The sequence below is a fragment of the Agelaius tricolor genome, unplaced genomic scaffold, assembly GCF_023055355.1.
Source record: "Agelaius tricolor isolate 1412-34295 unplaced genomic scaffold, bAgeTri1.0.p SCAF_4, whole genome shotgun sequence".
NCBI classification, from domain to species: Eukaryota; Metazoa; Chordata; class Aves; order Passeriformes; family Icteridae; genus Agelaius; species Agelaius tricolor.
The window spans coordinates 36,733,648-36,757,216 of record NW_027269264.1 but is presented as its reverse complement, the minus strand read 5'-3'; the positions used below and the strand labels follow the sequence as shown (position 1 = coordinate 36,757,216).

The following is a 23,569-nucleotide window of genomic DNA, read 5'->3' as shown; positions in this document are numbered from 1 at the left end:
GTCTGGGGACAGAGGAGGTGTGCATGGCTGAGCATCTCATCTCAGGCCACGTCTGGATCCTCTGCTCCGCTGTTGGATAGGAGAGTGTGGTGTGGGGGTGGATGACATAGCCTGACTGCTCGCTTCTGTGGACAGTAGCCTGTAATGTGACATTTAAATTCTTTCTGCAAAACTCATGTAATCATTTATTACTGTCGGAGCAGCACATATTAAAGTATACACCTCTTTACTTTTCTGCCGCTCGTAACTCTGCAGAGCTGCCCAGCAGTTGGGAATTTGTGTTCACATGCTATTATTGCATTGTTTTCTCTTTATTTTTCCTCTGTACAGCACTAAGTGCAGCAGTATTACAGCATCAGTTTTGCTGCTTTTCTCTCTTATTTGAAACATATAGGTGAGGGGAAGCTGCAGTTCACCCCCAGCTTTTCCAGTTTGCTACAGCCCACCAGAAGGCAGATTGTCTTGAAAATCTGGTGTGCTGACAGGAGCTGATGGGTTGAGGAGAGAAGAGCAGGATCCAGCAGCTGAGGGAAGGCAAATGACAAGAGCTGAGGGTTGACTGTCTCATGCCTCTGCCAGCTGTGCTATTCCATGGCTGTGGACAGCACAGTTGTCTCTGTCAGGAGAGGCATAGAACCTGGATGCCCAGAGTGAGCCCCCAGAGTGTGGCCAGCCAGAGGAAAGGGGTGGTGTGTGGAATTTGTGTTAAGGGGGAAGCTGGGAGAGATGGGTTATCACTGTTATAGCTGGCATGGCCTGTCATCTTCACTTTTTCATCTTAGTTGGGATGGGAATGCTTCCATGGTCTGAAGGGGAACGTGAACTCCCTTCTTCAGCACTGAACTCTCAGATTGCTGAACCCCCTTAGGCCCCTTATTGTTGTCTTGCATAGCCTGCAAGACTTAACAGGGACATCCAGCTTGATTTGGATCACAACTGAGAGGGCAGATCAGAAGGAAAAGATCTCAGGACAGGAAGATACTAGAGGGTGTATGGATGTATGTCCCACTGCCTGCCTTGAGTTAACCACAGTTTTTCTGTCCATTGACTGTATCTGTAGTATAGTAGCTGGTTAGAACTGACTAGATCAATCTTCCACGTACCTGCCAAGGATGCATTTGAATGAACTGAGTGTAGGAATCACAGAATGGTTTCAGCTGGAAGGGACCTTAAAGTTACAACCACCATGGTCAGGAAGCGATGCTAAAGGTTATAGTTCAAAAGGGAAAATTTGGGAGCATCAGGAGGAACTGAGAAGACTGCAGAGTAAGAAGACAGTAACGGTGTAGCTGTGCATATCCAGCCCTAATAAATGTATATCTGAAGGGGAAGAGGATGTCCAAGGGATTTGCTAGGGAAAAATGTCTTCTGCTGCTGGAAAAGAATTCCAAATTCTAATTCGTTTGATATGGGAGGTATAGTATAGATTGTTTGGGAAGGGACCTCACCTGTTCTTTTTCCAGGTTCAGACAAGACCAGTGAATGAGGGAGAGAGTTCTTAAAAGATGTTCCATTGACATCAGAGTGTGTATTTTGAAATTAACGTATGTAGAAATTGGCCTACTCAACCATCTTGTTCAGAGTAAAATGCCCCTTCAAAAATTGACTTGTGTCTTACTGAGGGACCTTGCTTAAGCACAGTTAAGGAAAGAAGAACTTGGCTCTGAGCTCTGGTTTGTCCTGGTGAAATAAAGCTAAGGGCTTACCAGTCTGTGAAATAATGAAGATATGCTCAAGTTCCTTCTCTTTGCAAATAGTGATAAATTCTGTGTTGTGGTATTGAGTTGTACTGTGATTTTCAGGGATGTGTAGTCCAGGAGCTTAGGGTGGTGACAAGCTAAATTTTGTTAGGCACCATTCACCTCAAACACTTCTCTTGTTCTCTCTCTGTGCTGGCTTCATAACCATATTTGGAAAAAACAAGAGATAAAAGGCATGACTGAAAGTCAGAAGAGTGCATCACATCAGAGCTTGACTAGGTACACAGTTCTATAAGGAAAAAAAATCTATTGCCTCTTTCCATGTATATCCTTACTAAGTAATCCCAGAAGATTAAATCTTTGAATTTAACAGTCTTAATATGTAATCTAGGACATTTTAGTGTATTACATCCAGAGATAAATTTTCCTTCAAAATAGTCCCTGTATTTAGGGTTTGTGTATATCTGAAATATACAGCATATGCTGTTCAGCATTGTTAGCACAGTGTCTTACGAACCACATTTTTTCAGGCAAATAGAGCAGAGTAAAACAGGCTGTAAAGAAAAGAGCAAAATTAGAACACCTGAAGATATGGTAATCTAAAACAAGTAGTGTGGGGGGGCAAGGCATAGATTGCAAGAAAGCCTTAATACTCTGTGTGCAATATATATGGCACGGGAAACACGTTCTGCTGTCTCAAACATCTGAGTTTTAACAGTAAGTGCACACCTGAGTCTACACCGTGACACAGGACAGCATTTCCAAAACTGGTGGTGGTTAAATCCTGTGGTGGGCTCCCCAAACAAAAGGGCATTTCAGAATACCTTCCAGCAGAACATGCACTTTTCCCTTCAGTCACAGCTATAGGTGGATCTCCCACAGTTATTACCTGATGCTTGAGCCATTTTTTTTTGCCCTTGGAGTGTGTTATGCTCCCTTTTAATGCCAGTATTTGTCTAACACATTCCTGAACTCACCATTCCAAGAGAGAAACAAGTCTTTCTTCGGTGGAACACACTCTGGCAGTCATGCTGGATTTTTAAGATTTTGGAGGTTGCTCATTTAACCAATTGGATTTGCAGAGTGAGAAGAAAATGCACCTTGAACCTTAGGCTGAGTTCAGGAACGTCCCTGCCTTGCTCCCAAGGTGTGCTCAGCTGGGGCAGCATGGTCTGCTCAGGGACAGTTCTGTCCTGGAGCTGAGCCCTTGCAGAAGGGCAGACAGCCCACGCAGCTTCATGTTGGGCAGCTGGACCACAGCACCTGCCCATTGCATCAGGAGGAGTCTTCAGCAGCCACATGAACAGGGAACGGGGACCAGCAATACAGAGGCAACATTTTAGTATGCTAAATCCAGGAGTGTTTGTAGGCGACTGGAGAAGAGCAGCAAACGTCTCTCCCTGTGTGCCCTTGGGCAGCATGCAGTTGTGAAGGCAGGAGGAGGAGAAACTGGGGGCTAGGGCAGTGATGTATGTGGTGCAAAGGCATCTAAAAGCTGCAAAAATGCATATTGCATGAGTGGTCTGCTAACAGGTAGTAAAAGGGGCTTTTCAAATGAGAGGTATTTCTTACTGGAGAAGATCAATTTGGGATCTTGTCAGCAGTATCATCAGAAATGAGCAAAAACTTTCTAGTCCAGCAGGAACCTTTGAAATTTTAGCTAGTCAGCATGTTAGAGAGGAAAATGTTGAGGAAATGCCTTTGGACAGCAGCTGAATCTGAATGTGGAGTCCTGCATGGGAAGTGTTGGGAGAGAGTTGGCCTTCCACATCCCAGAGAGCAGCTCCAGGCTGACACGGCAGGGAGTGGTACTGGGCCAGCTCCCCGTGGTGCATGCTCCAGGAGACAGGAAGGTTGTACCACCGGCAAAGTTCTGTCTACCCATCAAGGTAAGCCTGTTACAGAAGTGCCAAGTAAACATAAATGACTTTATGGTGGTACAGGGCAGATGAGTAGGCCTGTCCAGCTCCTATTAGATCCTGGTCCAATGCACATACTCTGCCTTACTCTGGGTTTATTCACATGTGATGGCAGAGAAAGCAATTTGGCTTTATATAAATAATAAGTCTTTATTCCTGCCTAGCTGTTGCATATCAATTGCAGCCGGGATCATTGTCTCTGAATTCTCCCCAGGGATGCACACCAGAAGCAGCACAAAGGAGCACCTGTGGGATGAGGCTGTCCAGTGCTCTGCTCCCTTTGCAGCCTCTGGTTTTGTCACCTGGGCTGTGGCTGAAAGGAACAGTCCACTCCAGGCTGGCAAAGGCTCATATCTGTCAGCATTGTGGGGGTTTGCCCTGTGCAAGCAAGCAGAGCATTGGACCCACAGATTAGACCCACAAATCTACAGTTTTACGGTGAAAGATCATTCTGTCTTTACTTACTGTGGAGTTAGAAAGCAGCACAGGAGCAGGGCCTGCCTCAGGCTGAAAGATGGATAGACAGAATTTCAATGACTGGGAATTCCCTAAGGATCAAAAGTATTTTAAAGAAATATTTTTAAAAAATCACAGAGGTGATGTATGCTGTTTCTGCCAGTCCTGCAGGCATGTCTTGTATAACCATAAATCTGTCTGTTCTTCACAGGTAGTGGTTGTTTTGTTGGTTTTTTTTGTTTTTTGTGTTTTTTTGCAGAGTGGGGTACACTACTGCCAGCTCTTATAAAACATTGATTTTCAAGGGAATTTGATAGAGGGTGGAATTTGGTTGGGGATTTTGGTTGGGCTTTTTGTTTGGGTGAGTCTTGGTTAGGATATTTGCTTGGGGGTTTTTTTCCCCTTTTTGGGAGTGGTGGTGGTGGTGAGGTTTTCTTTTTTTAAAGAGAGGGAAGTTAGGATTTTGGCTGTTAAATTTTCCAAGTGCATTAGCCACAGTATTGGTACAACAGGGCTACCATTCAGTTGAACAGGGACTTCTCTATAAAATAAGTTATTAATTTTCAAGATTCAGGTCATAATTTATTTATTCTAATTGTTTCATCATTTTTCTAAGTTTTAGTACAGGTGGAGAGGATATTACAAAAGTCAAGAAAATACATTTCACAAATAAAACCAGTGAGGTGTCGTTCAGCTTAATACAGTTGCTGTGGATATTTTCTGTGTCCCCATCCTAGACTTACAGTTGCTGGTAATTTTGCTTGAAACAGTGAACACCCCAAATGAAGATGCCACTACAGGATAAACAACTGCAATGATTCCTGATTTTTTTCCCACAGGAGAGTCAGATGGTGGCCAGCTGAACCCAGGTAGAAATTTGAGTTCAGAGTTGAGACCTTGCTCCTTCAAGGCCTTCAATTTTATCCAGATGTTGCTTGTACTAAGTAATTAAATCAGTCTTAGAGCAGGAGCAGTCCAGAAGGTCGTAGCTCAAATGGATTATAAAGTGGCCATCTAGGGGCACTAGCTGGACACCTGGTACATTGTGCGTCCTGTTATAGACACAACTGAGATTGATACTCTTGGCATTTGAAAATGCATCTGTGCTGAATGCAGTAAACTTGTTGTAATTCAGAGCAACATGCTGTAACTTCCTGAGGTTGTGAAATACTTGGTTACCTACTGATGTTAATTCACAGGATGCATTACAGGATTAGCACCTCTAAACTGGATAGTTGTTGGAACAGTTTGTCCTTTGGCATGATGCCCAAATCGAAGTTATTTTGACTAAGGTCCAAGAACATGAGGTTTTTCAAGCCTTAAAAGACATGCTGAATGCTGGTATTAATGTGGGATGAGGAAAGATCATCCCTAGCACTTGCTAGAGATGGAGATTTTGGAAAGGGCTCTGTAAGGTGTTGATATAGGGAGGAGTGAAGGGTAAGTCTAGCAGCTCTAGGTTAGCACTGTCCTAAATGAGCATGTCCTGGAGATGGAGGTGTGTGTTGTGGCTCAGATTCTGGTAACAAAGTCTGCTCAAAGCTCTCAGCTGTTTGCTAGAGCATCAGAACTTTCAAAGTGACTCTGGCTTAAATCTAGATGTTGAAGCTTTGCCAGTTTCTCCAAATAGCCAGAGCCTGGCTGCAGAACCTGTGAGTTTCCCTGGATGTGGAGGTGGGGAGGGAGGGGAAGGCAGCAGAGCTGGTGTGCAGGGCTGCTCAAAGCAGCTTGCATTGAGAACCATCTCCTCCAGCAAGCTCATGCCACTGATGGCAGGGGGCAGTGCACGGATGTGGGGTTGGGTTAGGTCCAGCTTTTGGAGCCTGGTTAAGCTCTGAAATGTGTCAGCATTTAGATTTCTGAGGTGCCATAACTGCAGATGGAGATCCTTGACAGAGACACTACAGAGGCCTTGTGAAATATCTGGGCTTATGTAGGGCTCCTTCTCCATAGCATAAAATGTTCCAAGCCCAAGCCAAAAGGTCTGAGCTGTGGAGTCCCCACCAGGGCCCCAGGGACGTCAGCACAGCACACTAAGTCCAAACTGTAGAAATGTGACTGAGAAGATCCAGGTTCAGTGTATGGAATGTCTTTGCCTTTAAGGATGAGAGTTACATTGCTGTTCTTCTGCAGAGCTTGGACACCTTCTGATGAGATTGCTTGTGTGTTGTTAATTGGAAAGTGGAGTGTTTGAGGTGTCGTGTGGGAAAGTTGGGAGGAAGCTGCAGTGAGGAGATGTGGTTGCTGCCCAAGATGGAGATACCTAAGCTGCCAAGATTTGTCATTGGAATAAAGAACATACTTGTTATTCCTGTCTGTGTTAAGATGCTCCAGGGAACGTGGGCCAGCAAATGCTGTGTCAGACAAAAACATGAGCAGGTTTCTGGTCAGAATTGCTGTCTTCAGCTGCCTGTTGCTGGGAAAGGCACCATCATACACCCAGCTGATCTGACACCTTGAGAAAACAATAGAAAACTGCATCGGTGGCCTGTCTCACAAACTCTCCTGGTAACGTGATTGCACAAAACTGCACCTCATATCTGTTAAACTCCATTATCTGTTGCCCTCACCAGGGTAAAAGTGTCTTTTTCACTGATGCTTGCCTGGTACTTTTAAGTTCACATTTAATTACAGGGTTCTGCTGAGAAGAAAAACCTGTCCTGAAATGATGGGTGTGAGGAGGCATTTGTGGGAGTCAGGAGACATGAGGTATTTAATGTCTAACTTAACAGGAAAAATCTCTTTTGCTATAAAAAAAGCCAGCCACTTCCAAGGGCCAAACATGTCTTTCTCCAGTTTTAAGGGAACACTATTGAAAACTGTAAATGATTGTCCTTAGAGGAGAAGCCGAGATATTGCCCAAGTGAATCGATCTCTGCTAGCAGAAAAATTCATCATCTGTCTGAAGGTGCTGGTTTCCCTGTGAAGGCAGGAAGATGCTGCTGTAGTGTGATCCAGAAATCTCTGTCTCTGACAGGGACAGGGGGTCCACGATTGTGATGAGCAGAGGAATGCTCCTTCCATACCTTGTTATGTCCAAGTAGAGAAGAGAATTCAGGTCAGAGAAGTTGAATTCTGGAGGGAAGGGACCACATTGAAGCTGAAATTGAGGACTTCTGTTGTGGCAAATAGTCATATGGACCTCTCTCATTCCTCAGCCTTCCCAGGTGTAGCTTTTATTTTCTGTAATCTGTGAAATACACAGTGAATTTGAAAGAGTTATGTACTGTGAATATAAATAGGAAAACATGGCACTTGGAAAATCCATCCCCCCCCACCCAAACTAACACAACCCACAAAATTACCCAAAGAGAATTTTGAATTATTTAAAATGCAGCAGCCAAAACCCTAGGAAGCCTCAACACAGGCTTGCAATGCATAGCCCTGGGGTTTTGGGGAGTTTTTTTAGAAAGAATGCCTTGAATCTCTCTTGTGTTAATTTGAAGTGTCTCATCTGCAGTACTTTCTTATCAAATTTAGCACACATAAGGATTGTTTACTCTTCTGGATTAATTATTAATCCTCAAAAAAGGATCCCCACAAGGTAGTTTTAAATTGTGAATGTCATGAGTCTTGTAACAAAACTTACTCTAAGAGAAGTCTTAAGTAAACCTTACAGAGAGGAAGTAAAAAAGAGCATGTCTGGAAAATGTTTCTAGAAGGAATGCGGCCAAATTAACTGGATATTAATTCAGTTACACACTGCAGTGAGGAGACAGCAGGAATGTTAGCTCAGACTAGACAAAGATCATGCCTGATATGCTGTCTTCACAATGTCTACAAAGGCTTTTCTGTTTTATGTGAAAATAAATCCATCTATTACATGGAGAAGTCAACTCTGCGGATACCAGGGAAATTCACTGAGCGTGTTTGACCTGCCTGTGCCTGCTGATTTCATGAAAGCCAACCAGACCCAGGTCACTGGCGCCCTGAAGCAGCCTGCCACGCTGTGGGAATGCTCTTGGCATTGCCCTGCCCCAGCTGCCAGCTGCAGTGGGGAGCAAAGGCACAGCCAGGGCAGCACCAGCTCCTCCACACCCTCCCAAGGACAGAGGAATGGCTTGTCCTGGGTGTCCCAGGGCCAGCTTAGGAGGGGTGGGCTGCCCAGGGCTGTGTAGGAGCTGCAGCTCCGGCAGTTCCCTGCCCCATAGCCATGCAGGTGTTGATCTTGTAACACGTGTATGGCACAGCTGGCCAACATGAGCAGCTTTGACACAAAACTAGCGTGCTAGTGGAAGAAAGCAGGGCAGCAGCTGTGTGTCCAGAGAGGAATGCTCGGGAGCCATGGCCCTGTGTGGAGGGCAGTGCAGGTGCGTGCCCTGCGGGTGGGAGCATGGTCAGGGTCTGCTGGGGTGCACATGTGTGAGCCCTGGGGAGCAGTGCATGGGGCTCAGGTCCTTCTGCTGGCACAGCCGTGAGATTTTGAGACTAAACCATGTCTCTGCCTGCCTCTGGCTTAGAAGAGTCAGGTGGGCTGTGCCTGCACTCAGTAGCCTCAGGAGAAGGGGAGGAGCAGTAGTGTTTGATGCAAACCACAGTCTGCGTTTGGTGAACATTGTCTTCCTTTCCTTTAAGCACAAATCCCGTAACTGAAGGGTGCCAGGGAGTGCTGGGGAAGCAATGTGGGCCTGCACTGCTGCAGATGGTGCAGGGTCAGAGAGATGTCAGCAGCAGTGTGGTGGAGTGGGAGGAAGTGGAGAGGGGCTGTCACTGCAGAGTTCCCCATCCGGGTGGGGAACACAGCTCCTCAAGTGTCCAGCTCCCTCTGGCATGCTGGGTCCCAGCTGGAGCTCAGTGCCAGGCAGACAGCACACAGGGACAGCATCAGCAAGGAGGGATGAGCCAATGCTGCCCGTGGCTGAGCCCTCCACACGTAGGTGCTTGGCATGACCTGGGGGCAGAAAGCCAGCCCGGTACCTGCTGTGATAACACTTGTGATAGCACACGGACTTGGGTCCTGCCTAGAAGCACTGATACTGTGTCAGTACCTACAAAAATGACAAAATACTGACCTAGAAAAGGTGATGCTTTCAATACTGGTAAGCAAAGGAGAACCTGTGGAACTGACTGCTGCCATGTGTAGTTTAGACAGATAAAAATAGTTAAACTGTTGCTGTAAATGAGAAGAGTGCCTATGTTTTGCCATTCAAATAAAACAGTGGGTAAGTAAGCTCTCTCCATATGCTTCAGGGTGTGGAGTGGCTCTCACAGTGAACTGAGGAGAAACTGTCCCAAGGGGGATCCTGTTGTGCAGCTCTGAGTGCTCAGAGATTTGTAGGTTTAATTCAATGAGCAATTTGCTACTAGCCCCAGGTGTGCATTTCATGGGGCTGCTTTTCCCTGAATCAAAAGCCTTGCCTTTTTTTCCATTGTCTTGGAATAGAAAAAAATAGATAAAGGAAAAAAAGAGAAGAAATACAAAGATAAAAGAAAGTATTAAGGAAAAAGAAAAGCTTATTGGGTCAGTCTTTTCTCCTGCCCCTGGAAAAGCCCTGCTACTTTCTTTCTATTCTCATGTAGAATTGCAAATAGCAAATAGAGATGTTATCATATCCCCCCTGTATACAAATTCCTGTATGAAGAGCACAGTACAACAGGTAAAATCCTAATACCTCTCCTCTATCTCTCATACATGTTAAACACCTCTGGCAAACTTTCCCATCCTTCAAACTCTCTGTGGGATGAAGTTTGCTGTTTTGAGGGGCTCCCAAAGTTCCCATCTGTGGTGGGCGAGTGTGTGAGGGTGCCCTGATGTGCAGGTGTGAGGAGGTGGAGGGACAGTGCCTAAGCACACCAGCACCGAGACACCTGTCTTATTCCTCTGATAAGGACCTTCTGATTCCCCTAAGATAAATCTTGTGGGAACTGGAAGCTTTCAGGCACCAGCAGGCAAGTGTTTACCCCAGATGTGTGCAGTCCATCCCCGGGTGGGATGGGACTGTCACTCCCCTCCATCCCCTGTGGTACTGGGTGCTCTGCAGCTGGCACAGGTGGGCACTGTGAGAATCAGCAGATGGAAATCACAGCACTGCACAGTGTGGGGAGAGGGGGTGGCTGTGCTGCATGACCTCCTGCTGTCTTCTCTGAATGGAGGCTGAGCAGAGGGGTCAGACAAACCAGCAGAGCTGGCTGGAAAGCAGGGTGCTCATGCTGAACTCAGTGTGAGCAAAATAGTAGTTTCAGAGTGAAACAGGAACTTGCCTGCTTTAAATATAGTCAGGTTACTGTGCACTGATGCTTTTCTGAGGCAGAACAGATTTTTAAAAAGTGAAAACAGGAAAATTGGTATTCATGTTCATGTGAACTGGAATGCCTCTGTCACAGGATAGTGCAGACGAGGTTGTAGCACACTACCAAAGTATTTCATATAATGGGAAATTTGAGTTGAACAAAATTTGATTCATCCTTTAGGAAAGGCACAAAATCTTGTAAACCAGCTGACAGTCAGAGCTCTTCTTTGGGGGCAGATGGCAGTGGTGGATTGGCTTTATTAGCTTTACAGTGGCCTCAATGATCTTACAGATCTTTTCCATCCTAAACCATTCTATGACTCTAAGACTTCTGCCTACACTTTTGCAAAAAACATTGTGTTGCTGATGCACGACTACTGCAGTACAAACAGTAAAGCTAGAAAGGAATACTTCAATCTGAAAATTAACAGTGTTCCTTTTGTGTTTAGGTTACAGAGAATGATCACTTTTTTGAAAGGGGACAACATTTCTAACCATCTCTAAGACAAGTGTGTGTGTGTCAGCTGCAGGCAGGAGGGGATCTGGTGCCAGGCAGCCAGAGGGGTCAGGGCCTGACTGAGCTCCAACCTCGGCCTAACAGCTCAGCCTGCCTTTCCCTTTCCTTTCTTAAATGACTGGGTTATTAGCCTGACAGCTTTGTTGCCTTAAATGGCACTCTTTGTCCACTGCCTAGGAGAAAAAGGCATGAGGAAAACTTACTGGGCTCAGAAAAAGTGTCTCAGCCCGACAGAGCCGATCCAGATCCCGTACTCCATCGGGAAAGCCTCAGGTAATCCAGATGGAGTGCATCACAGTCAGCACCCAGGAAGGTGAAGACACAGACACCTCAGCTTCTCTGGTGCTGAGGATATGCACAAAATCTGAGCCTTGGGCTCTGAAACAGTGTGTAAAGGCCACAGCTGTGCTGGTAGCTGGAGCTGATTTCAGGGCTCACCTGAGCCGAGCTGAGCTCATTCCTGCAGGCAGCTGGAGAGGGGAGGAGTGAGCAGGGCAGGAGGGAAGCTGCCAGAAGTGCAGAACTTGCTCCATTTTGCACACTTGGCTAAACCTGTTGGGTGGACTCTTGGGGCTGGCAGGCACTGAGAGGCCACAGAGCCAGTGCCCTGCTGCTGTATTTGTTTCCTACCAGGATGCTTCTGTGCCGACCTGATTGGCTTGGTTTTATTCCCTCCTCTTTAATTATAGTATACAAAGGAAGTATCTTATCTCAATGACAAGCTGAAAAGCTGACTCCACATTCCACTAATAGCTCTGCCTCTTCCCCAGCCAGTTTTGTGTTTGCTGGAAATCCTGCTTGCCCTGCAGCTGGTCACAAACAGTTCTGAAAGAATTTCATTGGTACGTTTGCTTCTTGTTTAGTTGCCATTCTCCATGTTAACACTCAAAAGCTAAGGCTTGGTGTGTTCCTGTGTATTGGATTTGCGCAGACAGGTTTGGTAGGAGGTTTGGTAGGGAGGGTGCTACAGGGATGGTCTCTGTGAGAAGCTTCCTTCATGCCCGTAGATCTAATCCCAGCTGGCCCAGAATGGATGTGCTGCTGGCCAGGGCTGAGCCAATTAGAAATGGCTCTGTGATAAAGATTTAAGAAGGAAAAAAAGTTACTCTGCAAATGTAATTGCAGCCAGAGAACAGTAGAGTGACAATATGTGAGAGGCACAGTCCTGCAGACACCAAGGTTGGTGAAGGAGGGACAGGAGGTGCTCCAGGTGCCAGAGCTGAGGTTCCCCTGCAGCTGTGGTGAGACCATGGTGAGGCAGCTGTGCCCCTGCAGCCATGGAGGTCCCAGGGGATGCAGAGATCCACCTGCAGCCCCTGGAGGAGACCCAGGCCAGAGCAGGTGGATGCCTGAGACAAGGCTGTGACCCTGTGGGAGGCCTGGGCTGGAGCAGGGTCCTGACAGGGACCTCCAGACCCATGGAGAGAGGAGCCCATGCTGGAGCAGGGTCCTGGTGGGACTTGTGACCCTGTGGGGGGACCCGCACTGGAGCAGACTGTGCCTGAAGGACTACACTCCATGGAAGAGTGACCCACACTGGAGCAGCTCATGGAGAGCTGTGTCTGTGGGTAGGGCTCACGTTGGAGAAGTTAATGAAGAACTGTCTCCTGTGGGAGGAATCCCATGCTGGAGCAAGGGAAGGACTCCCCTCCCTGAGCAGCTGCAAGAACAATCTGATGAACTGACCATAACCCCACTCCCTGTGCCATTGAGGGGGAGGAAACAGAGCCTGAGAAGGAGCGAGTGGTGGGGGGAAGATGTTTTTAAGATTTATTTTACTTCTCATTATCCTGCTCTGATTTAGTTGATAATAAATTTACTTAATATCCTCATGTTCAATCTGTTTAGGCAGTAATGGTATTTGTTGAGTGATCTCTCTTGTCCTTATGTCAGCTCATGAACCTTTGTTATATTTTCTCTCCCCTGTCCAGCTGGTGGAGGGGAGTGATAGAGGAAGTGATGGATGCCTGGAATCCAACCAGGATCAAACCTCTCCACCCAGTGATCCCTGCTGTGCTTTCCTGGGGTGAAGCAGCTTGGGCTCACACTTGCACCCCATGACCTATGTTTTTGCAGACTGTGAGCCCTGCTGGCATAGATACTCCCTCAGACCGTCCATACCAAAACCCTCACATTTAAAATGAATGAGCTATTTTAGAAGAAAAGTCCTCTGAATCAAGAAGGGCATGAGCCAAAGCTAATCCTGTCTCATGCTGCAGTGCAGTGAAAACTATTATTATGTATCATGGAGATAATGTGTCATATAAGAAAGCAGGAATAACTCCAGACATGTTTTTGGTTTTAGTAAGTTTTGCATGTTTTTTTTGTTGTCTGTTCTTGTTATTTGTTTGTTTTGTTTTGTTTTTTTGGAAGTGGGCTGGGGGGAAGGAGTGGGACGTTGAGAAAATGGGAAGATATATTATTCAGATAATGAGTTCTAGGGCCTATCTCAATTTCATAGAATCAGAGAATAACCTGAATGAAAAGTGATGCACAAGGACCTTAAAGCCCAACTCTTGGCCAGTCCCAAGGATCTCACCATGTGCCTGACAGTGTTGCCCAAACACTTGTTGAACTCTCTCAGGCTGGTGCTGTCACCACTTCCCTGGGGGGCCTATTCCAGTGCCCAGACACCCTTGGGTGAAAAAACGTTTCCTAAAATCTAACCTAAGCCTCCCCTGACACAACTTCAGGTGATTCCCTTGGGTCCTGTCACTGCTCACCACACAGCAGAGATCAGTGCCTGCCGCTCCTCCTCCCCTCAGGAGGAAGTTGTGACTGCAATGGTGTCTCTCCTCAGTCTCCTCCAGGCTGAACAGACCAAGTGAATCCTGTGCTCCTCATATGGCTTCCCTTCAAGGCCTTTCACCATTTTTGTTACTCTCCTTTGGACTCTTCTTAGCAGCTTTACATCTTGTACTGAGGCTCCCAAAAGAGCAAACTTTGGATAATGAAGAATTCATTATGCAATTAATATTGGGTGACTGAAGTTCCTCTTCTTGACCACGTGCTAAAGTAATTACTGAGCTTAGCAAAACTGAATCATGATTAGGGATATTTAAATTATTCGTTATGTGTGCCTATCAGATTAATCAAGACCTTTATGCTTTTAAAGCAAAATGGAGAGGGGTAAGAATTTATGGTAATAGCTAGTGGGAGTGGGTTTTGATGCTGGCAGGGGGCTTTGCTACGGATACCAAGCATGGGCTCAGGTTGCAGATCCTCTGTGACAGCCACAGCTGGGGCTGTTGCAGGCTGGTTCACTTCCCATGCTCAGTTCTGCTCCTCTTCTGCATGCTGGTGTTTGCTGTTCCCAAGTGCTGGGTCGGTTTTTTCTCCATCACTGCATTCAGGGTGGCTGTCAGGTCACTGGGGTTGCTGGGACAGTGCCCTCAAGAGTAAGTTGCTGCTCCTAATTAAATTTCCTCTGTGCTTGGTTGAAACTCTTTCCACTATTGGTGATGGGGAAAATTTAGGAGCATGCAAACACCAGCAGTAATAATTGACCTCAGTAGTTGCCACTGAATGTTTGTGAGCTGCTGCATGCTGCAGAGGGCTGAGCACACTCTGCCTCCACTCTGCCCCTCCAGTGCTGTGGCACCCCAGCTAGTCTGCCCTGCAGTCAGACAATCCTCCAGAGAGGGTGCTACACCCCGGGTTCCCTATCCTAAACTGGAATCCTGAACTGGATGGGAGCAACAGCTCACAAAAGCCACCAGAATGCACTGAGTCACACACAGGGTCTGCCCACAGGTGATGGATCTTCCCTCACCTAAAACCCATCAGGGACAGAGCGTCACTGCTAGCAGGGACTGTGGCAGTGAGGGGCTGGCATGTCCCTCAGCTCAGGGCACAGACCCAGGCATTGCCTGGCCCCTGTGTCAGGAAGGGGTCCCAGCCAGATCACTGAGTGCCACACCTCCAAAAAACCCAGGTGCTGAGGGATGCTACAGGTTGAATGAACCCAAAAAAGATGTGTAATGACTGTAGGAATAAGTGAGAATCAATCAGAAATTAAAAAAACCCAAAAAACACCAAAGTGCACTGAGTCGTGTATATATATTAAAAAGACTTTAGTATCTTCAGAATAAGATGCTAATTCTCTCTTTTCCAAAGGATAAATCTTGTTGATGTCTGTGTCTTCCCAAGCTCTTGAGAGAAAGGGATTGGCAACCCAATACAGCAAGGCTTCCAAATTACCTGTAAATCCTATACAGGATCAAAGGATTAAAATAGTTTTCAGCTATTTTCTTCAAGTATGGATTTCAAGGTTTTCCTCATTTGTTGTTTTCTTTGATATTACAAATGAGATAGGAATCCAAATGTTCGAATGCTGGATGTTAAGAACTCAGGATTTGCCTTGGAGCTGTGGGATTTAGGCTGTGACTATTCCCCTGCTGTGGCTGCATGGTACCACAAAGGGTGAAGCATGGCAGCTGGGGAGGACCAGGACCACCTGGTCTAACTCAAACCTGCATTTCCCAGCAGGAAAACCCGCATGGGCTTTGCTGCCAGTGCAGCAGGTGCTGCAGGCTCAGGCTGCAGGCTGCACTCTAAGGAAAAGCTTAAAACAAAGTGATGAAGCAAGAGGATAAATCACTGTCAGGAAGAAACAGCTGCTGTAAAACATGTCAGACTTTACCAGACTGTGTGAAACTTCTTTGTTTCATGCTGCAGCAATTGATCTTTCTGAAATCCTAAACAAGGGCAGGAGATAGCAGCCAGATGTGCTCTGCAGCCCACGCTCTGGGCAGGTGAGCAGTGTCCCTTTGCCTGCCCTTGGGGGTGGTAGGCACACAAGTGGCACAAGAGCTGCAGGACTGCACCTGTGGTGCCCTGCCAGCTGGGCATCAGCTTGCCCAGTGGATCTTTTGGGTAGCCAGGGACCAAGCTGCAGCATGCCCCTGCCCCAGGGATTCCTCCTCCTCCGGTTGCCACCACTCCTTGGCAGGTGCCAAACCACCAGCTTCTTACTCTGGGACTGATGGTTGAGGCTACTGCTGAAGACACACCACAACTTCCATCCAAAATTTTCATTCCTTCAGAAAACACTTGCAGAGACAGTGACCTGGATGCCCATTGGAAGAAAGGGACAGTGTGACTATGGACATGATGTGAGCACTGTGTGTAGAAATATTCCGAACAAAAAAAGGGAGCACTCCTCTGGTGGTCTCTCCACTGCTGGATTGTTCTCTAGTGGATTTTATTTGTGGTGACTTCCAGAGGGATTGATGGTGCAGGTGCTTAGCCAGGGTACTACTACTGCTCCATGCCCTGGAAGCCCTGACTTCTGAGGAGGCAGCAATGCTGTTTTTTTAGCAGATGAACAGGATGAACAAACTTTCAGGTGGTGACTGCAGAGGGCAGGGGACAGAGGGCTTTCTGGCCCTGTGCCTTCACCCTGAGCCCTGCTGGTGGCCAGAAAGCTGAATTTGCCATGGCTGGGACACGTGGAACTGTGTGAAGTCCTATCAAATGCAGACTAGAAGGACAAAGGCACTAAGTAGGAAGGAAATTGCTGACAAGTTTAATTAGCAACAGATTAATTACTGGTGTTGTGTTCATCCATGCTTCTTGTTTAAAGGGGGAATATCTCCTATATGCTCTCTGCAGTCTCTGCTTCTGAGTAGCTGCTGCTGCTGTGTTACCCTCCTTGAGTAGCTTGTGATTTTTCAAAAATTTAGAAGGTGTCTTGAGGACCTCAGTGCTGGAGCTCCCTGTTACTCTTTGAAACAGTTATAAGACTTATCTCTGTCTCAAAAATTCAGCCTTTGTCCCATACCAAGCAAGTAAAATACTCCGTGTTCTTGGTTCCCATGGGAGTGAGTACTTTATAGTACTGTAAAGGCACTATAAAGCCAAGATAAAATGCAGATTTCAGTGATTAGTAACCAGCCATTATTCTTCTCTTAAAACAATACAGAATCTGACAAACTGGGCTTCACTAGTCTTAAATCCCTGATTTTAAGCAAGCAATAGAGAAACCTCGTAATTGCAACAGTTCTGATTTGAGTAGCAAGAAAAAAATCAGAATTAAAGTGCTTGTAAGCTTCCCTTTTCCTTACTGGTCTCTATTGGTTGTTGCTTGGGTGGCTTTGGGGAAAAGGAAGTTCTTAGCCCTTACACAGAGAAGCTGGACTGATCACTGGAAGCTGCATTTCTGTTGGTTTTGGCTTGGTTGGACGCAGATATTAACCTTGCAATGGAAGGAAACCAGGCAGAGATAAAGGAAAAGAGCCAAACTGAGGAAGCTGGTGAGAGTTCAGACTATTTGAAGGACTTCTGGCGTGGAAGCTTTGAAATTACAAAAGAGCATCTTAAAAGGAAGCCCTGTTGCTAAGCAACATGCATTGTTGTATACAGAGCTCCAGGAAGATAAGAGAGAAACCTCTGCTGTTTTCAAGGAAGAAAGGCTGGTGAGGAGCCACACCTGCATCCAAAGTGCGTTTGGAGTGTTCCAGCCACATCCTGTCTGTGAGGGGGTTTCTGTGACCCTTCAGGTCAGAGTGGCCACTGGTGAGACTGTGTGGGCAGGTGAGAGCCGCCTCTCCTCCTCCGCCTGCTGAAACGCAGGAGCGTTGTGCTTCTGCTCTTTTCACAACCTGAAAGTGCTGCAGTAACACAAAAAATCCATAGGGCATGCTCAGCCAGATGTTTTGGGAATGTGAAGTGATGTTTCAGCAGTGTTAGCAGTGTTTTGATTGCTTCAATTATTTTCTCAAGTTTCCCTCCTCTTTCTCCCCCATTCATATTAACAAAATCTTATCTTTGACGCTGATGGTCTTTGCCTGATGATCATCCATCCAACTGCCAGGTAACTACTAATGTGATCTAAGGATGTGAAATGCATTCTCCATTCAGGAATGTGTCAAAAAAATATATATTTTGTCACAGCATAACATTTCTTCCTTTGTCATTTTCATGTGTCAGAGATGGGGCTCACAGTAGTCTTGCCTTTCTTGCCAAGTGTGACTCAGTGGCTGATCTGATTTGCTGATGGGAGACCAAACCAACCTCTTTGCTAAAATTCAGGATTTAGCTCTTCTTTCAGCTGCTGGGCATTGAGGCTGCAATTGAGTGCTGCTAATAAGCTGTTTCTATTAGATGGTTTTGAAAGCATAAATTCTTATAACTCAGCCAGACTAGAGATGGGGGTATGGGAAGAGTGGTTCCATGTGTGCAGAGCGAGTCAGATGTGGCCCTGGCCTCAGAGGTAACCAATAACCTGGGTGGTTTCTTCCATCAGGTACTTGCTCCTGAAATCCTGCCTGCTCCAATGTCAACTTTCATATGGTTTTCTTTTCATATATATACACCAAATACCTAGTCCCTGTTTCCAAAACTCTGTGAAAGGAGAAGAATTTGCCAAATGTTTAACTGGGGAGTTTGTCAGATCCTGGTTTGCTTCTCAGCCCCCTGACAAATCTCTGGATGGATGTCGTACAGCATGGCCAGGGGTAATAGTCTGCAGGTTGGTCATTTGTCTTTTGACAGGGTTTCACCTGGCAACTCAGTCTTTGGCAAGGTTTTATTTCCATCAGAGAAAGCACATCAGAGTTTCACACTGCAGCTTGTCTGGGTGTTAGTTCTTTGCATATTGCCATCCCTCCAAAATACCAATTTCCTCCAAAGGAATGCCAGAAGCAAGCCAAAACCCTCTCTTGGTTTTCTGCAATAACTTTAAAGAAAGGAGTGGAATTCTCAAGAGACTGTACCCAGCTCTCTGTGCTCTTCTGGGGTGCCTGGGAGCAGCTGATCAGCCCCTCCCATATCAGGGAAGGCCTGGGATGGCTAATCTGCGCAAAAAGGAAGGGAGCAGTGGCTGGGCTCCATCCTCCTGCGGGCAGTGACAGCAAAGTCTCGCTGGGATGGTGCTGGCCAATAGTCAGCGCTTCCTCTGCCACTGGGGCCCATTGCCGATCACACTTGCTGTCAATTACAGCCTTTTTCCTCTTGGTGTCTCTGTATTTTCCTTGATCTAATTTTGACCCTTTCCTTCAGCTAACATGGTCCGCAGCATCTGTGGGCTGTCGGCAGTGCAGCCCCCATCCCCTCTCCTGCAGTGCTTCTCTGCCTGCTCAGAGCCACCACCCTCCTCTTGGGGGGACAAAACCATGTTTAAAGACGAGTTGTCAGAAGGTGTGTGGTCTGTAGTTTGTCACGCTGCTATGCTGATCCGAGCTGCGCTGCTTGGGGCAGACTCGTGTCTCTGTTAGCCTGCACTGCTCCGTGGGATGTGTATTGTCCTTAGGTCACAGAAGAGTGGGTCTTGAAGGAGCACTGGGGGCTGGGCACTGGCACTCCATTTTAATGAACAAAGAGGAAGTTTCAGATGTTGTGTTGGTGTGATAGAAACGGCAGTGTCTTTCAGGGTGCTGCTGTTTGTGAGTGGTAAGCCTGCCTTGGGTGGAGTTTGTCTGGTTTGATTAAATGACAGAGGCTGGGTGTGGGCAATAGGACTGTACAAACTGACTGTTTTACACACAAGTGGAAATAACTCTAGAAGAGGACAGTGGGGTGGACAATAACAGAAAGGAAAACTCTTGACGAGATTTCCAAAATTTGCCTTCATATTATCCTTGGATTTAGTTTTACCTTTTTCTTCTTCTCTCTTTCAGATATCTAAGCAGCAATTGCTATAGACCCAATCTTTCAGGGTCATACCCAGCTCTGTGGCGTGAGCAGGACCTTGGGGAGCTGCAGTTTGTAACAGATTTAGTTGGCTGCCTGCTTCCCGGGGAAAATCTAGCCAGTTACTTGAGACACATCCATGACTTTGCCTAGATTTTCAGTTAACAACCTTTTCCATGGCCTCTCTTTTCAAGGTCCTGTTTCTAAACTGCTGTCAGCCTGGACCTCAGCCTGCCCAGTTGTGTAGGATCCCTGCAGTGCCTGCTGCTGTGCCTGCCTGCAGCTCCATCTCTCATGCCCATGTGCTGAATGGGCACTGTGGGGTTCCCTGGGCATGAGAAGACAATGAAGAGCTCTCCTCAGGGTAATCCATCTCCCTAGCATTATTTAAGTGCTTGTGCACCCTGCAGGTGAGTGCAGTTTCACCTGAGGAGGTTGTTGCATCTATGTTCAATGATCTCTGCTGGTGACTTGTTGATGTAGTTTATGGGATGTTTGTTGGACCTCTTAGGCCTGAAAGATTTTGTCATCACTTAGAATCATCTAAGTACAATGGTGGTAACAGTGCAAAACCAAAAGGACACCTACTTCAATCTGAAATTCACCTCTTGTCCTTCAGGATATAGATTAAACAGACTTTCAAAGGACAGTTTTAAGTGACTTCTTTAATCTGAGTGTAAATCTTAGAGTCTGGATAAACAAAAGAATAAATCCAACAGTACATTAGGAATGAGGGGGTAATTATTACTTTAAATGTAACCTCACAAATTTCTTATCCAAACTGGAAAGTCCTTAAAGACAGAAATGTGTTTGAGCTCTGCAGTGCAGATGTTCCCTTTGTTTAACAAGTGCACACACAGGGTACAGACAGAGGTACAGTGGTACAGACAAGTAAAAAAACTACATGACAGAGATGAGAAAAAAGCGTTAAGGTGCAGATGCAGCTGAAAAGTACTTGAGGGAAGCAGGGAGTGATGGAGGCGAGGGAGTCCCTCTGGGAGACAGTCTGAGGTGGAGCTCTGGGTGGCTGAGGTTGAAGCCACCACGCAGCCCCTGAGCTCTGAACATGATCATACAGTAACTGTGTAAATATTACAGTTATATGTCAAAATCCAATAAAATATGCCAGTAATGCTGGATTTGCAAATAGGTATTTTTTGCTTTTTTTCAAACCTACAGCTCCAGCTGAAATTCTGGGAAAAATGGGGCTAGGAAAACTCCTGTGGATGGGAACCAAAGCCAGTGCTTGCACATGTGGCCAAGCAGCAAGTTGCCAACATTTTCCTACAGTTTTCATCCAGATCATTGTTTTCTCCTTCTGCTGCTACGGATTTCCACGAGATGGAGCTATTCTAACATGGATGTGGCAGCAGACCATGGTGAACAAGTGTGCTACTGCATATTTTTATTTTATTTTATTTTATTTTATTTTATTTTATTTTATTTTATTTTATTTTATTTTATTTTTTAATTTCCATGGCAGTATTTCTGAAGTGGGTAGAATTTTATGAAAAATTATCATTCAAAAAAGGGGCAAATTCCAGAAGCAACAGCTGGAGCTCAATGCACATTTGGATAAACTGTATCATCAAAAGACCTCTTGCAAAAATTGCTCCCAGGGGATGGAGGTAAATACCCTCAAACTGCAGCTTTGTCCCACACTGGAGCAGCTCTTGGGGGTGCACCCAGCCTCACCTTCTGGAGGGTCTGTTTTGCCATGGCTGAGGAAAGTTCCAATGCCCCATGTCCTGAGCACATTCAGGGTGGCTCTTTGACACCCATGAGACCTTGCCTGTGGCCCCAGTCTGCAATCTTTAGCTCTCTAAGGCAGTAGACTGCCTTTGCTGATTACCCTCTCCCGTGACATTTCTGTCATTTTAAATAAATTTTTTAAAGTCTTGTTATGTCTATTTCCATGTGCCATCTTCTTCCACTGCAGCACCTGCTCATTCCCTCTCTGCTTTACCCCCACCAGCCCCATTCTCCACTGTGTCACAATGCAGACAAAAATTCATGTAAATGCTGTTGCTTTATGATATATGTTTGAAAACCTTGTGGCATGCCTGCCTGTTGATCAAGTCATGCCCACAGAGCCAAACACCTCCTGCCCTCGTTGTTGGAGCATACCTTGACATTGCAGCCCCTATAAACAGCTGCAGCTCAGGGAGAGGCATTTGTCTGGGGGTTTTCAGTAGGAGCTGCCAAAGTTAGGGCCAGGTTTATGTGCAATGTTTGTAATGTTGGAAGAAGGGTACCATGAGCACCCCTTGCTTGCAGCTTGTGTTGCAAGTGGCTCAGGGCTGTGCTGGCCTTGCTGAGAGAAGCTGGTGTTCTCTGCTGGTGCCCAGGAGATCAGTGCTATCTCTGTGATGAGCTGTTGCTGGCAGCAAGCGCCTGCCCTGAGCCCAGGCCACCCAGGGAGCCAGGGGGCAGAGGTTTCCTGGCAAGGAAGTGCCCGGTGCCGGCCGGCTGCTGCCCCACGGGATCCTCCCTGCTGGGAGCCCGGCCAGGAGAGCACAGCAGCATAAGTGAGGGTCAGCTCTCCAGGCAGGGGCTGCCATTGCCAGCCTGGGGACACTGCACCTGTCCAAATTCCTGTGTGACATCTTAATTCACGACGACTGGAGCATAAATGTGTTTGACAATTGTTGTTTAGGCTTTTTTTTACAGTATGGCTTGACATCCATCCTTTCCTGTCCCCAAACCTCTGTTTTACAGTGGAGGGAGGTTTGAGGGAAATATAGAAGGCTCGTGGGAACTCCCAAGCAGAGGATTGTCCTCTTTGCAGCATCCTTGAGGCAGACAAAAACCTTTGGTACACTCTTAGCACACAGGCTCTTATCAAGTACTGTGTGTGTCTTGCTTTTCAAGACCAAAACAGAGACAGAATCAGCATAATTTCAATTTCTTTAATCTGATGACTGCCTGGAGCAGCTGATAAGTGTGTCTGGGCAGCCCCAGAGAGCAGGCAGCCTTCAGCCATCGCCTTTTCCAAGGACCACCTTGCTCTTTGTCCTACAGCTGAAGTTTGCTCGTCTTCCTCCCACTCTCCAGTCTGCAACATGAACTGCTCTGAAGTGATTTTGCTTGAGCCACTTCACTGCCACAATGCCACTTGTCCTTTCAGAGTCATTAAAGTCCTCTAATATGGGTTATTTACACATAGCCTTAAAGGTGTAATTTTAATAAAATTGTGTGTCTATTTGTGCACGCCCAGCATGCAGTTACTGCATTCCATACGTGTGTGCCCTCGATGTGCTGTCCTGCCTGGCTCAGCCTTGCATGCACCCATCTAGCTGTGTGGGAGCACAGGCCTGCCAGGAGCACATCCAAACACAAATGGCATTTCCTATGGCCAATGAAAACCTGCAGTGTGCAATTGCCTGTGGATGTTCAGGGTGTAATTCTTGGGGTGACAAACTGTCTGCTGCTCCTTATGGATTGCGCTGCTGTGCAAATTCCATGAGAGCAGGTGGTTCAGATTCCCAGGCTCCTGAAGCTGTGCCCCTGGAGGGCTCACCCAGGTGGAGGGAGACAGCGAGGGAGAGAGCAGGCTGATGGCAGCGGGTGGGAGCGTGGCACAGGCTGCACTGGTTCCAGGAGTCAAAAATGAGTGAGCTAAAAGACGTCATTCTGCTTGCATGCAGGTCCTTGCTTTGGTCAGGTAGCCAAGCTGAAGGATGGCAGAGAGGGAACATCTTGCTTGCTGGGTCCCCTGCAGGCCCAGCACCCCGAGTCAGGGAGAGCTGAAATCAGCCAGTGAGGGGTGCCTGCCCACGGACACCAACAGCTCACGGAGCAACAAGTGATTGTGTTTCTTTGCCAGAAAAGATGAGGCATGGGATGTCTCTTGCAAGAACTGGTGCCACGGATATTTGTTCCTTTTATGCGAGAATAAAAAAAATGCCAAAAGGACCTAATAAATCACAGTATAAATGCTACTATTTGAAAGATCTGGGCTAGAAATTACTTGAACTTTCATGAGTTTCACATGTCAGGGGTGTGCGTGATTTAGGCTAGTGATTATTCAAGACACAGGCTGTGATTGGACTTTCAGGATTTGAAAGGATTACACATGCTTGTCAAGTGGGTGTTTAATCTCTCTTCAGTTATAAC

General features: G+C 46.6%; 1 protein-coding gene across 1 annotated transcript in view; it reads right to left on the bottom strand.

Moving 5' to 3' along the window:
* Window positions 1–4,730: 4,730 nt before the first annotated feature.
* CD180 (CD180 molecule) overlaps window positions 4,731–23,569 on the bottom strand; it is an 82,734-nt gene continuing 63,895 nt past the window's right edge. Inside the window, 12 exon segments of the mRNA XM_071425913.1 lie at window positions 4,731–5,282; window positions 5,284–5,445; window positions 5,448–5,641; window positions 5,644–5,754; window positions 5,757–5,783; window positions 5,786–6,073; window positions 6,076–6,249; window positions 6,252–6,403; window positions 6,405–6,530; window positions 7,102–7,144; window positions 7,147–7,202; window positions 7,204–7,265. Of these exon segments, the coding sequence (XP_071282014.1) occupies window positions 4,959–5,282; window positions 5,284–5,445; window positions 5,448–5,641; window positions 5,644–5,754; window positions 5,757–5,783; window positions 5,786–6,073; window positions 6,076–6,249; window positions 6,252–6,403; window positions 6,405–6,530; window positions 7,102–7,144; window positions 7,147–7,202; window positions 7,204–7,265 (1,719 nt within the window). The 3' untranslated portion in view covers window positions 4,731–4,958.